Raw genomic sequence first — 12,144 nt, forward strand, 5'->3', positions numbered from 1 at the left:
GCCTATCGCTCCCTCTGCTTGTGCTCTCTCTCTCTCAAAAATAAATAAATAAAATCTTTTTTAAAAAAGAAAAAAATGGGGCATCTGGGTGGCTCAGTCATTAAGCATCTGCCTTCGGCTCAGGTCATGATCTCAGGGTCCTGGGATCGAGCTCCACATCAGGCTCTCTGCTCAGTGGGAAGCCTGCTCCTCTCTCTCCCACTCCCCCTGCTTGTGTTCCCTCTCTCTCTGTGTCTCTGTCAAATAAATAAATACAATCTTTAAAAAAAAAAAAGAAATGTCATTATATAAAATATAAACAATATATAGGTCCCCTTTCTGATCCCCACACAAAATTAATTTGCATACCTTTAAGAGTATTCCTTTATGTTTATGTCATCATTTCATTACATTTACCTTATCTTTACAATGCCAGTAATATACAAACTATTTTTAATGTCTGCTAATTCTTTTTTTTTTTTTTTAAGATTTTATTTATTTATTTGAGAGAGAGAGAATGAGAGAGAGCACATGAGAGGGGGTAGGGTCAGAGGGAGAAGCAGACTCCCTGCTGAGCAGGGAGCCCGATGCGGGACTCGATTCCGGGACTCCAGGATCATGACCTGAGCCGAAGGCAGTTGCTTAACCAACTGAGCCACCCAGGTGCCCCTAATGTCTGCTAATTCTTTTGTATGTGGATTCACAATAAACATAGTAACTCTTGTATGAAGGCACTGCTTTGAAGGATAGACATATATTGTCTCATTTAATCTTTCCAAGAATCCAATAACCTAAGTTTTATTCTATTTCATTCAATGTAGATCTAGCATACCTTTTTAATTTTTAAGTAATCTCTATACCCACTGTGGGGTTCAGTCTCATGACCCCAAAATAAAGAGTCTCATGCTTTACTGGCGGAGCCAGTCAGGCATGCCTTCAGCATATCTTTTTTTTTTTTTTTTTTTTTTTAAGATTCTTACCAGGGTGCCTGGCTTGCTCAGTTGGTAGAGCATGTGACTCTTGATCTCAGGGTTGTGAGTTCAAGCCCCATATTGGGTATGGAGCCTAGTTAAAAAATAAATTAAATAAATAAATAAATATTCTTATTCTCTATTGTTACAGAACAGATGCAAGAATCCTTCAACGAACTCTTATATACCTCTCACCTAGATTTCATCATCATTAAGTTTGCAACATTTGCATTTATATACAAAGTCACACATACACACATATTATTATTGATTAAAAATAATTTTTTGGGGCGCCTGGGTGGCTCAGTTGGTTAAGCGACTGCCTTCGGCTCAGGTCATGATCCTGGATTCCCGGGATCGAGTCCCACATCAGGCTCCCTGCTCAGCGGGGGTCTGCTTCTCCCTCTAACCCTCTTCCCTCTCGTGCTCTCTGTCTCTCATTCTCTCTCTCAAATAAATAAATAAAATCTTTTAAAAAAAAGATAGTAATTTTTTTTTGTTCTGGATTGTCAGCTAGTTTCAGGCTTTAAGCCTTTTCCTGTAAATAATACTTAAGAGGGTATATTCTAAGCATGAGGACATTCATTTACATAAACCCAGCAAAATTATTAAAATCAGAAAATTTAACTTCGATAAAATGCTGTTATCTAATCTACAGTTCATATTCAGGTATTGAATATTTTCCAATAATGTACTTTATAGGGGCACCTGGGAGGCCCAGTCGGTTAATCATCTGCCTTCGGCTCAGGTCATGACCCCAGGGTCCTGGAAGCAAGTTCCACATCGAGCTCCCTGCTCCGTGTGGAATCTTCTTCTCCTCTCTCTCTGCTGTCTCCCTGCTTGTTTCTGGTCTCTCTTGTCTCTCTCTCAAATAAATATATAAAATCTTAAAAATAATAATAATAATGTACTTTGTAGTAATTTTCCCCCACCCAGGAATTAATGGGTTAACTTGTTTTGCCTTTTTCATGTCTCCCTCTCTCCTCTTTTTGGTCTCTTGATTGTTTCTTATCTCATGCGTTGTCTTCCACGGCATTGATTTTTTTTTAAGATTTTTTTGAATTTATTTGAGAGAGAGAGAGACTGCATAAGCGTGGAGAGGGGCACAGGGAGAGAATCTCAGCTCCCCACTGAGTGCCAAGCCCATTGCGGGGTTCTGTCTCACAACCCTGAGATCCCGACTGATCAGAAACCAAGAGTCAGATGCTTAACCAACTGAGCCACCCAGGTGCCCGGGTATTGACATGCATTCACATTTTTGAAGGCCTAATTTTATAGACTGTTGCTCAGTTTGTGTTTGACTGATTGTTTCTTTCTAATTAAAATCAAGTGAGGAATTATTGGTAGGACTACACTTTTTTTTTTTTTAAGGTTATATTTATTTATTTGACAGAGAGAGACACAGCAAGAGAGGGAGCACAAGCAGGGGGAGTGGGAGAGGGAGAAGCAGGCTTCCCGCAGAGCAGGGAGCCCGCTGTGGGGCTCCATCCTAAGACCCTGAGATCATGACCTGAGCCGAAGCGTCTGAGCCACCCAGGCGCCCCGGGACTACACTTTGTCCATAATATCAGGACCTGTTTTCAGTTCATTTGTCCTATTATCAGTGATGTTGACTATTTCAGATACTCTGCAAAAGCTCTTTTAGGTCTCGCAATCCTGTACAGTTTCTGTGTGTTTCATTGTTTAACTGTCAGCCGTTAATTAAATTAATTAATTAAACTACATTTTTCTTTCCTTCACAAACTGCTATCATTTCAATGACATAAATGTACTATTTATTTTTCTTTTTGTAGTCAGTGTTATCTTAATGTCAGGTATTTTCTTGACTTTCACAGTTAAAAAATACTACTAGTTCTGATCTCAAAATTTCTGTATACTTTTCATTTACTGATTTTTTTGTTTGTTTTTAATCATTACATAAGTACCACATTCATACTATTAGAAGTTTCCAAGTATTATGCAATTGGAAGCCACAGGAGTGTATGTTATTTCCTCGGGTTTCATATCTTTGTATGAATATTCTAATCATTGTCATTCTTACTATCAGGTCCGTGTTAGGGTCTCAGAAATGCCCCCAATGTACTAAAATAACCAAGTTACTGAATGAAACAAGCTTTAAGTTCAATTTTTCCTTTTGTAATCTTAATAAAGGTTTTCTTTAAAATTAACAAGGTGATTTCACATACAATATATAGTCCATTATCAATCCTCGGGATTAAATAATGTCAGTTTATAGATGACGGAGTTAAAGTCCAAAGAGGTAACAGGATACTTTCCTTTTCATTTCTGATAGGGGAACAGATCCAAGATTTAAAATGCAGACTCTTGGGGCGCCTGGGTGGCTCAGTTGGTTAAGCGACTGCCTTCGGCTCAGGTCATGATCCTGGAGTCCCAGGATCGAGTCCCGCATTGGGCTCCCTGCTCGGCGGGGAGCTTGCTTCTCCCTCTGACCCTCCCCCTTCTCATGTGCTCTCTCTCATTCTCTCTCTCTCAAATAAATAAATAAAATCTTAAAAAAAAATAAAAAATAAATAAAATGCGGACCCTTTGGGGCACCTGGGTGGCTCATTCAGTTAAGCGGCCAACTCTGTTTCCGCTCAGATCATGATCTCTCAGGGTCTTGAGGTTGAGCCCTGGGTCGGGCTCTGTGCTGAGCGTGGAGTGTATTTAAGAGTCTCTCTCAATAAAATAAAGTAAAATGCAGACTGTTTATTTTCTCCCAGGCATATCCAAATCAAACAAGTTTATGGGTATTTGTGTATAATTTATTGCTGTTTATTTGGATTTACAATCTTGAACAAACATTTTAGTTAAAAAACTTGCTTATATTCAAGGGCCGTTCGCTTTGGGTTAACACTACTTAAGATAAAATAATTAATGAAATAGATATGTTAAAATCAGTTTACTGGTCATCTATACTTCTAAAGTTACAGGAATCTGAAATGTTCTGTCTGAGGTATTGGCCTTGCTTTATCAGTTCATTCCCTTGCAATTATCATCTTACAGTCGTACCTGTACATGTCAAGGAATTGATCCAGAGACTTGTGGAGCTTCGTTCTCTTTTGGCTGTTCATGGAGTATGTATTTCAATGGATGTAAATTTGGTAGAAGCCCAAGCCCTAGAAGATTTAGAATTGATCCAAGCTCTCCCTTACATGTAAGTGTCCCTTTTTACTTTTCAATTACACAATGGATTTATAAATACATTCCTTAAAATATTTTCTAAATAGTAAAACAATGAAATATTTTAAAAGTAGTGAAAAAAAGTTAAGAATATATATAAGTAAATAGTTTAAAATTCTCTATAAATTAGGTAAAGTCTTTAACTACCAACCCAAATTCCAACTGTCCCTGGTTCCCTCCTCCTCTTCCCTAACCCCAGAGACAATCATTGTTAAAAGAACCTAGAATTTTATACCCAGCCAAAGTAGGAAGAATAAATAAAGCCATTTGCCAACATTTCAAAGACTCAGAAAGTTTACTACCCACAGAACTACTATGAAAGAATTACTAAAGGACGTAATCCAGAAAGAAGATATATGAAACCGGAACCAATCTGTCCGGGACACGAGGCCATGGTGAGCAAAGAAATTAGTCAACCTTACTGTTAAGTTTAAATAAGTTGAGTACTTACATTTTTTTAATTAAAATAACAACTGATAAGTATAATTCCATACTCTTATCAACTCAAGGGTGGGTAGGCACTGGGGGAGGGGGGCACCTATAGGAACTAAGTGTGGTAATGTTTTATGCTTTGTTTGGAGTGGGGAGAATTTAGATACTAAGATCAGTGTTTTTCAAACTTTGAGCTGTGACCACAAATAAAAAACATTTTATATTACAAACTGCTATCCAATGGTATATGCAAGTAAATAATTAAAATAAAACATCAGAAAATAATACTTCATCTTCTATGTAAGAGAAGATATTAAAATATTAAAAAGTTAATATCCAATCTAGTTATTGCTGAGGATCACTATGATTCACTATAATATTTTTTATAAATTCTCATTTTTCTTTTTTCAAATGTTAGTTATTACCTACTAAACTGATTTCTTGGCCCACGAATGAGTCATGACCCACAGCTTGGAAAACACTGCTCTAGATGTTGTCAGAAAAACATATATTTGAGCAAGATTATTTTTAAGATTTTTTAGATGAATAGAAATAGAATTTTTACATTTTGAAATTGTTGTGGGGAAAAAATCTTTAAAAAGAAAACAATCAAAGGATTTTTAAAGATCATTAGAATACAAGATAAATAGGAAACAGAAAATAAAACAGGAATGAATCCAACTATATCTATAATACAATGAATATAACATCTTTCAAGAAACTCAAAATTAATAATCATCCTTTTACAGAGATAATCAGAATTATTTAGCATTTTCTTGATTTGCCATCTACTGCAATTAAACAAGGAAATGATTCCAGAGAGAACTATCATTTGCAGATCAAGGACCTTAGAAGAAATCTAATAAGTCTGTTAGGGGCGCCTGACTGTCTCAGTCAGTAGATTGTGTGATTCCTGATCCGGGGTCGAGTTCAAGCCCCATGTTGGGCATAGAGCTTACATTTTTTAAAAAGGAAGTGGGTTAAACCTTTAGGGAGAAAACTTTAAAAATTTAGTAAAGGACATATAAAACACCTGATTGTGGAAAGGTGCTATGTTCATCCATAAGAACACATGATAATGTGATGTCCTTCTCCCTTAAAATTAATCAGTTTTCTTTCCAAATACTATATGATAAAACTACCAGTATGTAAATATATTAGTAATACTTACATGACTGTTAAATTTTTATTCTACCACAGAATATTATGTAATTAATGAGTATGAGATCAGTTTTTATGATCATTTTAAATATTGAATAACATCTGTATGGTGCTTATAATACAGAAAGAAGCATTTCTCATTACAGAAACTGACAGAAGGCCAGGATGAAGCTCAGAGCAGGCAAGGGAGAGTAAGGTGAATGCAGTGGCCTTGTATGCGATGTCAGCCATTTGGGAAGATCATTAAAGGAATTAATGAAAGTGATACAATCACACTTTTCTTTGAAAGAGATCTCTATAGTTGCTCTTTGAATATGGATTAGAGTTGGTAAAGAGTGTGTTTAGCAAGATGAGCTAGCCTTAAGAATAGTCCAGAGAAGGGATCATTGTAACTCGGAATATGGTTGTGACAGAGGAAATGGTGGGCAGTGGTTAGTCTGGAAAGGTTTTAGTTATTAGATGGTAGTGCTATTGCTTGATATAGGTACATGGACATAGAACCCAGTTTCAAAAGGGTAGATTATGGATTCATTTTGTAGCCACTAGGTGAGAGATTTCTATAAAATCCAAGTGGGAATGTCAGGTCAATAATAAGAATCTGGGGGCACCTGGGTGGCTTAGTAGGTAGAGTGTCAGACTCTTAGTTTTGGCTCAAGTCGTGATCTCATAGGTCTCGAGATCGAACCCCACGTGGGACTCCACACTGAGTAGGGAGTCTGCTGGAAGATTCTCTCCCTCTGCCTCTTCCCCCATTCACTTTCTCTCTCTCTCTCTCAAATAAGTCTTAAAATAAGAAAATGGAGAAGAATCTGAAACTCAAGTGTGATTTGTGGTCCAGGTAGTAATTATAGCCACAGATGTGGATATATGACAGTCCTAGGAATCAGGTGTAGGATGAGAAGAGCAGAGGAATGTAGGCTTGAGCCCCAACAGTTAAAGATCTGATAAGAAGAAACCTCTATATCTGACACACACATTTGTTCTAATGAAACAATTAGAAAATCAAAATTTTTACATTATGTATAATGAGACTTAAATTTGTAAAGTGATACCAGTGGTCAGCTATAAAGCTTTATTGGATTTTTTTTTTATGTGCCTACTTTATTTCAACATCTCTACACTGTAAATGAGATATTTCATGATGACCAGTTACTCAGTCTGACTTCTGATACCAGATGATTCGTAATCTCCTAACAGTAAAACACAATTGCCTACTCTACCTAAATATTTTAGGTGTTAGAAAACAATCAGAATCTTTTCAGTAGGTACTTAAATCACAATTGTAAGTTTTCCCCAAATAAATGAAATAATTAATGGGTGAGTATAGCCAGGAGGTGTTTTTAAAGTAGGGTCCTGACTTTTCCTGACTATATTTATGAAACTATATTAAGTATCAGATACATAAGTAAGACAGATGAAAGGAACACAGTAATCTATATATAGACCTGATATACATAAATTTCTTTTTCAATGAAAGCATCAACCTAAATCATTAGGAAACTAAAAGAGTGATCACTGATGCTTTATAGTTGCCCAAATTGGGGTTTGTTAAATGCACTCAAGAATTAACTTCCTATGTCTACATTGTGTGTGGCTTTGGTTTTATTAATAATCTGATGAATATCAGAAGTAAACTAATCCACATGAAGGTCTTCTTTCTGTGTTCTTGGCATCCACCAGATCTCAAATGAAGCAGAAGCATGGAGCCTTCTTAAGTCTCTCAGTTCCCCTTTGATAGTCTTCCTTGGATGTGACTGATCATTTATCATTTCTTTGATTTGATTTAGGATACAATCCTCTCTCAAAAATTACTACAGTTGTCTTTCAGCTATTGTTTCCAAAGTCTACCTTATCTGCTGCATACGTTGTACTGTCTTCAGTGATTTTTTTTTAAGATTTTATTTATTTATTTTAGAGAAGGAGACAGAGAGCGTCAGCAGGGTGGAGGATAGTCTCAAGCTGTCTTAGCTCTGAGATCTCCACTCAACTCGGGGCTCAAACTCACAACCTTGAGATCACAACCTGACCTGAAACTTCAGTGATATTTTGCATAGAGACATTTGTCATGACTGTTCTCCTTGAAAAGAAGGTCTTACAATGTTTCTACCATCAGTAGCAATCTAGACTCTTTTTATGGTGTCCCACCACATCTTCCACAATTTGTAGCCGTTATAATGTGAAAAAGAAAACACTAGCTTTAGACAACCAGTTGCCCACTTACCTATTATTGAAGCTGTTAGCATAGAACCTGATATGTAGTATGCGCCTTATGTTTGTTGTTCTCCCACTTCTGTTATAGAAACTTGTTGTGCTCTGTCAGAGTTCTTTACCTCAACATTTCCTCTTGCCACTAGGAACCCTGTCTTGATTTATTTCAAGTGCCCAGTAGTACTGAATAAATATAAAATAGGGTTCTTCTATTTATCAACATGAGCACTTTACCTCTAACACCATTTAGACTTCTAATTAGCTTATAACATAGAACTTGAATTTCAAAGACTAAATTAAAGCATAATAATGACCAGTAGTTCAGATTTTTTAAGAATCAACCCATGTGATTTTCTATGGTAGCTCTTTTATTAGGGTAAGTATGAGTTGTGCATCAACCACATATCAGCAATGATTTATGATTCGTTTTCATACCTAAAATTCATGTCATTATGAAACAACTTTTATGGACTGTCTTTTCCTGTAGGAAAAAAACCTTGAAGATAATTTACAGAGTTTGGCTACACGATTAGCTCCCATTTATAAGCAGTATGCTCCAGTTGCTTACCAAAACCAGGTACGTTTGGGAACCATATACAGTGCTCTTAAACATGGTTGAAATTTCGATATAAGCAACATCATTATTAATAGAAAACCTTCAGATTTGAACTTGAGTGTGTATCTATTTTTACAGAACAGCTTAAAAAATTTTCCAGCCTGGATGTGCCTGGCTGGCTCAGTCGGTAGAGCATGCGACTCTTGATCTCGGGGTCATGAGTTTGAGGCCCATGTTGGGTGTAGATACTACTTTAAAAATATTTTCTTAAAAAAATTAAAAAGTTATCACTTCCTATTATGACAAGTGAATTAAAACTCCAGAGTGACAGAATTGTAATTAATTCTAGAAATTTTAATTTATGAAACAGGAATGCATGATTGATTCAACACAAGAAAATTAATCAATGTAGTATACTAACTACATTAATAGAACAAATGACAAAAAACACATGATCTCCCCATAGATGGAAGACATTTGACAAAAATCCACCACTTTCATGATAAAAACAGTTAACAAAATAGCAATAGAAGGGAATTGCTTCAGCCTGATAAAGGACATCTACAAAAACCCACAGATAATATCATAGTTACGATAAAGACTAAAACATTTTTTGCTTACTGTCAGGAACAAGACAATATCTATTCTCCATTCCTAGTAAACATTTTGCTAGAGGTTCTATTAAGAGCAAGTTGAAGAAATTCAGAGTAAAAAAGGAGATAAAATGATCTCTACTAGCCAACGGTATGCTCCTATGTGTGGAAACTATTGAGGGATACACATACATACACACTCACTATTTGAGCTAATCAGTGAGTTTAGCAAGGTTTCAGGATACAAGATCAATATGCAAAGTCATTGTTTTTCTACATACTAGCAATAGACAATCCAAAAATAAAAATAAGGAAAAACAGATTGTCAAAATTTTGCAATTTTGTGCTTCAAAGGACATCATCAAGAAAATATACGAGGGGGGCGCCTGGGTGGCTCAGTTGGTTAAGCGACTGCCTTCGACTCAGGTCATGATCCTGGAGTCCCTGGATCGAGTCCCGCATCGGGCTCCCTGCTCGGCAGGGAGTCTGCTTCTCCCTCTCCCACTCCCCGTTTGTGTTCCCTCTCTCGCTGTGTCTTTCTCTGTCAAATAAATAAATAAAATCTTTAAAAAAAAAAAAAAGAAAATATATGAGGGGTGTGGGAAATGAGGAGATGAAGGTCAAGGGGCAGAGGCTCCCAGCCATAAGATAAATTACATTTGGGCATCTGTTGCACAGCATGGGGAATATAATTAACAGTACTCTATCATAGACTTAAAAATTTTTAAGAGACCTTAAGTGTTACCACGACACACACAAAATAATCCTCACTATGTGAAGGGATTGAGGTGTTAACTAACCTAAGTGTGGCAGTCATTTTGCAAGGCTGTATATGTCTGCAGTCATCACAAGGTAGAAAATAAGTGTATAATGATCTTTTTATTTTAAACATAACCAGAGATCTAGATTTCTTCAATCTTCGTTTGTATTATCATGAATAGCATGCTCTCTGTTAATTGCTAACCTTTGGGTTTTTTGTTGTTGTTGTTTTTCTCATTGTATTATGTTATGTTAGTCACCATACATTACATCATCAGTTTTTGATGTAGTGTTCCATGATTCATTGTTTGCGTATAACACCCAGTGCTCCATGCAGAACGTGCCCTCTTTAATACCCATCACCAGGCTAACCCATCCCCCCACTCCCTCCCCTCTAGAATCCTTAGTTTGTTTTTCAGAGTCCATAGTCTCTCATGGTTCATCTCCCCCTCCGATTTCCCCCCTTCATTTTTGCTAAGCTTTGGTTTTAAAAAGAGTCCTAAATTCTATATTGGCCCATGAACATATGTATATATGTTTACCTACTTTTTATGGACATTGAAAACTTCACATGTACTTCATGCACTGTAGTAGTCTCTCTTTCTCCAGGGATAATTTAGGCTTGGTCTGCTCAATATTCACCTCCAACAGGTATTGTCGTCAGCCTACCATCAGTCACAGCCAGTCATTGTCACTTTACTTGCTGTCCTCCTAGACTCTTCCTCCTGAATGTTACTGAACTACCCATCCACTACTTTACCACACTACAGTCAGAAATCTCTGACTTACAATGTATAATTAGTTTAAGAACTTGGTCAGGAAGTGATTTTTACTCTTTACTAAAGGAGATTCTTTCTGGCTCTTAAAACTTTGTGCCATACATTTCTCTTTTTAGGTAGAATATGAACATGTTGCCCGAGAATGTCGGCTTGGCAGCAAAGAAGGTCGTCCGTTCTCTGGGGTCACTGCTTGCCTAGACTTCTGTGCCCATCCTCACAGGGACATTCACAACATGAATAATGGAAGCACTGTGGTATGTACCTGGGTGGCTTTTGATTCTAAACGGTCCATTGCTGTGTACTTAGGCTGAGGTCCTGAAATATGATGATTGTTAAAAACCCTATTTTATGTTCTGTCCCACATAGTTTATAATATCAATGGTATTTAAGTTATTGTTGATATACTTACACAAAGTTACAGAACTGGCCTTAAATATTTTGTTCAAAGTCTTGAATCATAGTGGTACGTTTGCTAGGAAGTAGGAGTACAATTCTATGCCATCAAACTGGTAGGTAGGAAGTTAAGCAACTTACTGTTTTTTGTTTTTGTTTTTTGCCTTCTGTGTATCTCAGGGTTTTTGTGAAGGAACTAGGCCAAATGTATCATCTTTTTTGTGCCAGTATATATGTATAGTTATGTTAATATACCAGAATTGTCAGAAATATTTGCATTTAGGTGTGCACACTTAGATTTACAGCCATGGAAAGAATTACATGAGCATAGTGTGAAGTCAATCAAGAGATGTTTAAATTAGGTAAAAGACTGTGGAGAGAATCATGCAATGGTCCTTTTGTAAGTGGAATGGGTTTTGCTTCCAGTAATTGTCTTCTCACCTGGTAAAACATTCCGCTCTATTTTTGCACTACACCAGTCTGTTTGGTTGGCCCCATGTAAGAAAGATAGCTACAGGTTCCTGAAAGTACACAATCTAATCCATCAAAAGGCAGCCTTCCTTTCTTGTTTGGCCAATAAGTCTGTGAGTGATAGATTAAGGAGCCTTTTTTTCCTTTTTTCTTAATCTTTCTTGTCCACTGTTGTTGATCAGTGGAGCCTTTGAGATCAATGATATTATAAATCTGTCTGGATGAATCTTGGCCGGAGTGTGGTTCATTGTCATTGTGTGGCTAATATGTTTTACCTGGTTTGCTTCATTACAAACTATCTGTGATCAGGCTGAATTAGGTTCAGAATCGAACTAAATTTTGGTTCCACTTCTCTCGTGCTTCTCCTGTGTATTATTCAGTGCTGCCTCTTCTCCACTGCTCTTGTTCAAGCCATGAGGCTCATACCCAGAACTTGACATAACTCCAAATTTCCCCATCTCTGAAACCCTGAGTTCTCCAAATTCGGCTGCCAATTCTCTTTTCACCCTGTCTGCTGCCCCAGTCCTTCTAATTATGCTTCTCATATCTACTCCTTGTCCCCTTCTTAATCTCCCTGTGAACAAATAAATTGATTAAGTAAACATTTATTGGTGGAAGAGTCTACTTTTTAACATGATTACTTTAAAATTACTGACAAA

The 12,144-nt window shown here is 36.8% G+C and overlaps 2 protein-coding genes across 2 annotated transcripts in view; both read left to right on the top strand.

The window, feature by feature from the left end:
- Positions 1 to 12,144, top strand: part of LOC118018781 (methylcytosine dioxygenase TET1-like) — a 133,322-nt gene that overhangs the window by 111,042 nt on the left and 10,136 nt on the right. The window contains exons 8-10 of the mRNA XM_035017519.1: positions 3,957 to 4,107; positions 8,422 to 8,511; positions 10,738 to 10,875. Coding sequence (XP_034873410.1) covers positions 3,957 to 4,107; positions 8,422 to 8,511; positions 10,738 to 10,875 — 379 coding nt within the window. The remainder of the gene's footprint in view (positions 1 to 3,956; positions 4,108 to 8,421; positions 8,512 to 10,737; positions 10,876 to 12,144) is intronic.
- LOC118018788 (cell division cycle and apoptosis regulator protein 1) overlaps positions 10,798 to 12,144 on the top strand; it is a 105,511-nt gene continuing 104,164 nt past the window's right edge. Inside the window, exon 1 of the mRNA XM_035017539.1 lies at positions 10,798 to 10,875. The gene's annotated coding sequence lies outside the window, so the exon portion shown is untranslated. The remainder of the gene's footprint in view (positions 10,876 to 12,144) is intronic.

Source organism: Mirounga leonina, unplaced genomic scaffold (genome assembly GCF_011800145.1).
Source record: "Mirounga leonina isolate KUSES-001 unplaced genomic scaffold, KU_Mleo_1.0 Mir_107, whole genome shotgun sequence".
Lineage (NCBI taxonomy): Eukaryota > Metazoa > Chordata > Mammalia > Carnivora > Phocidae > Mirounga > Mirounga leonina.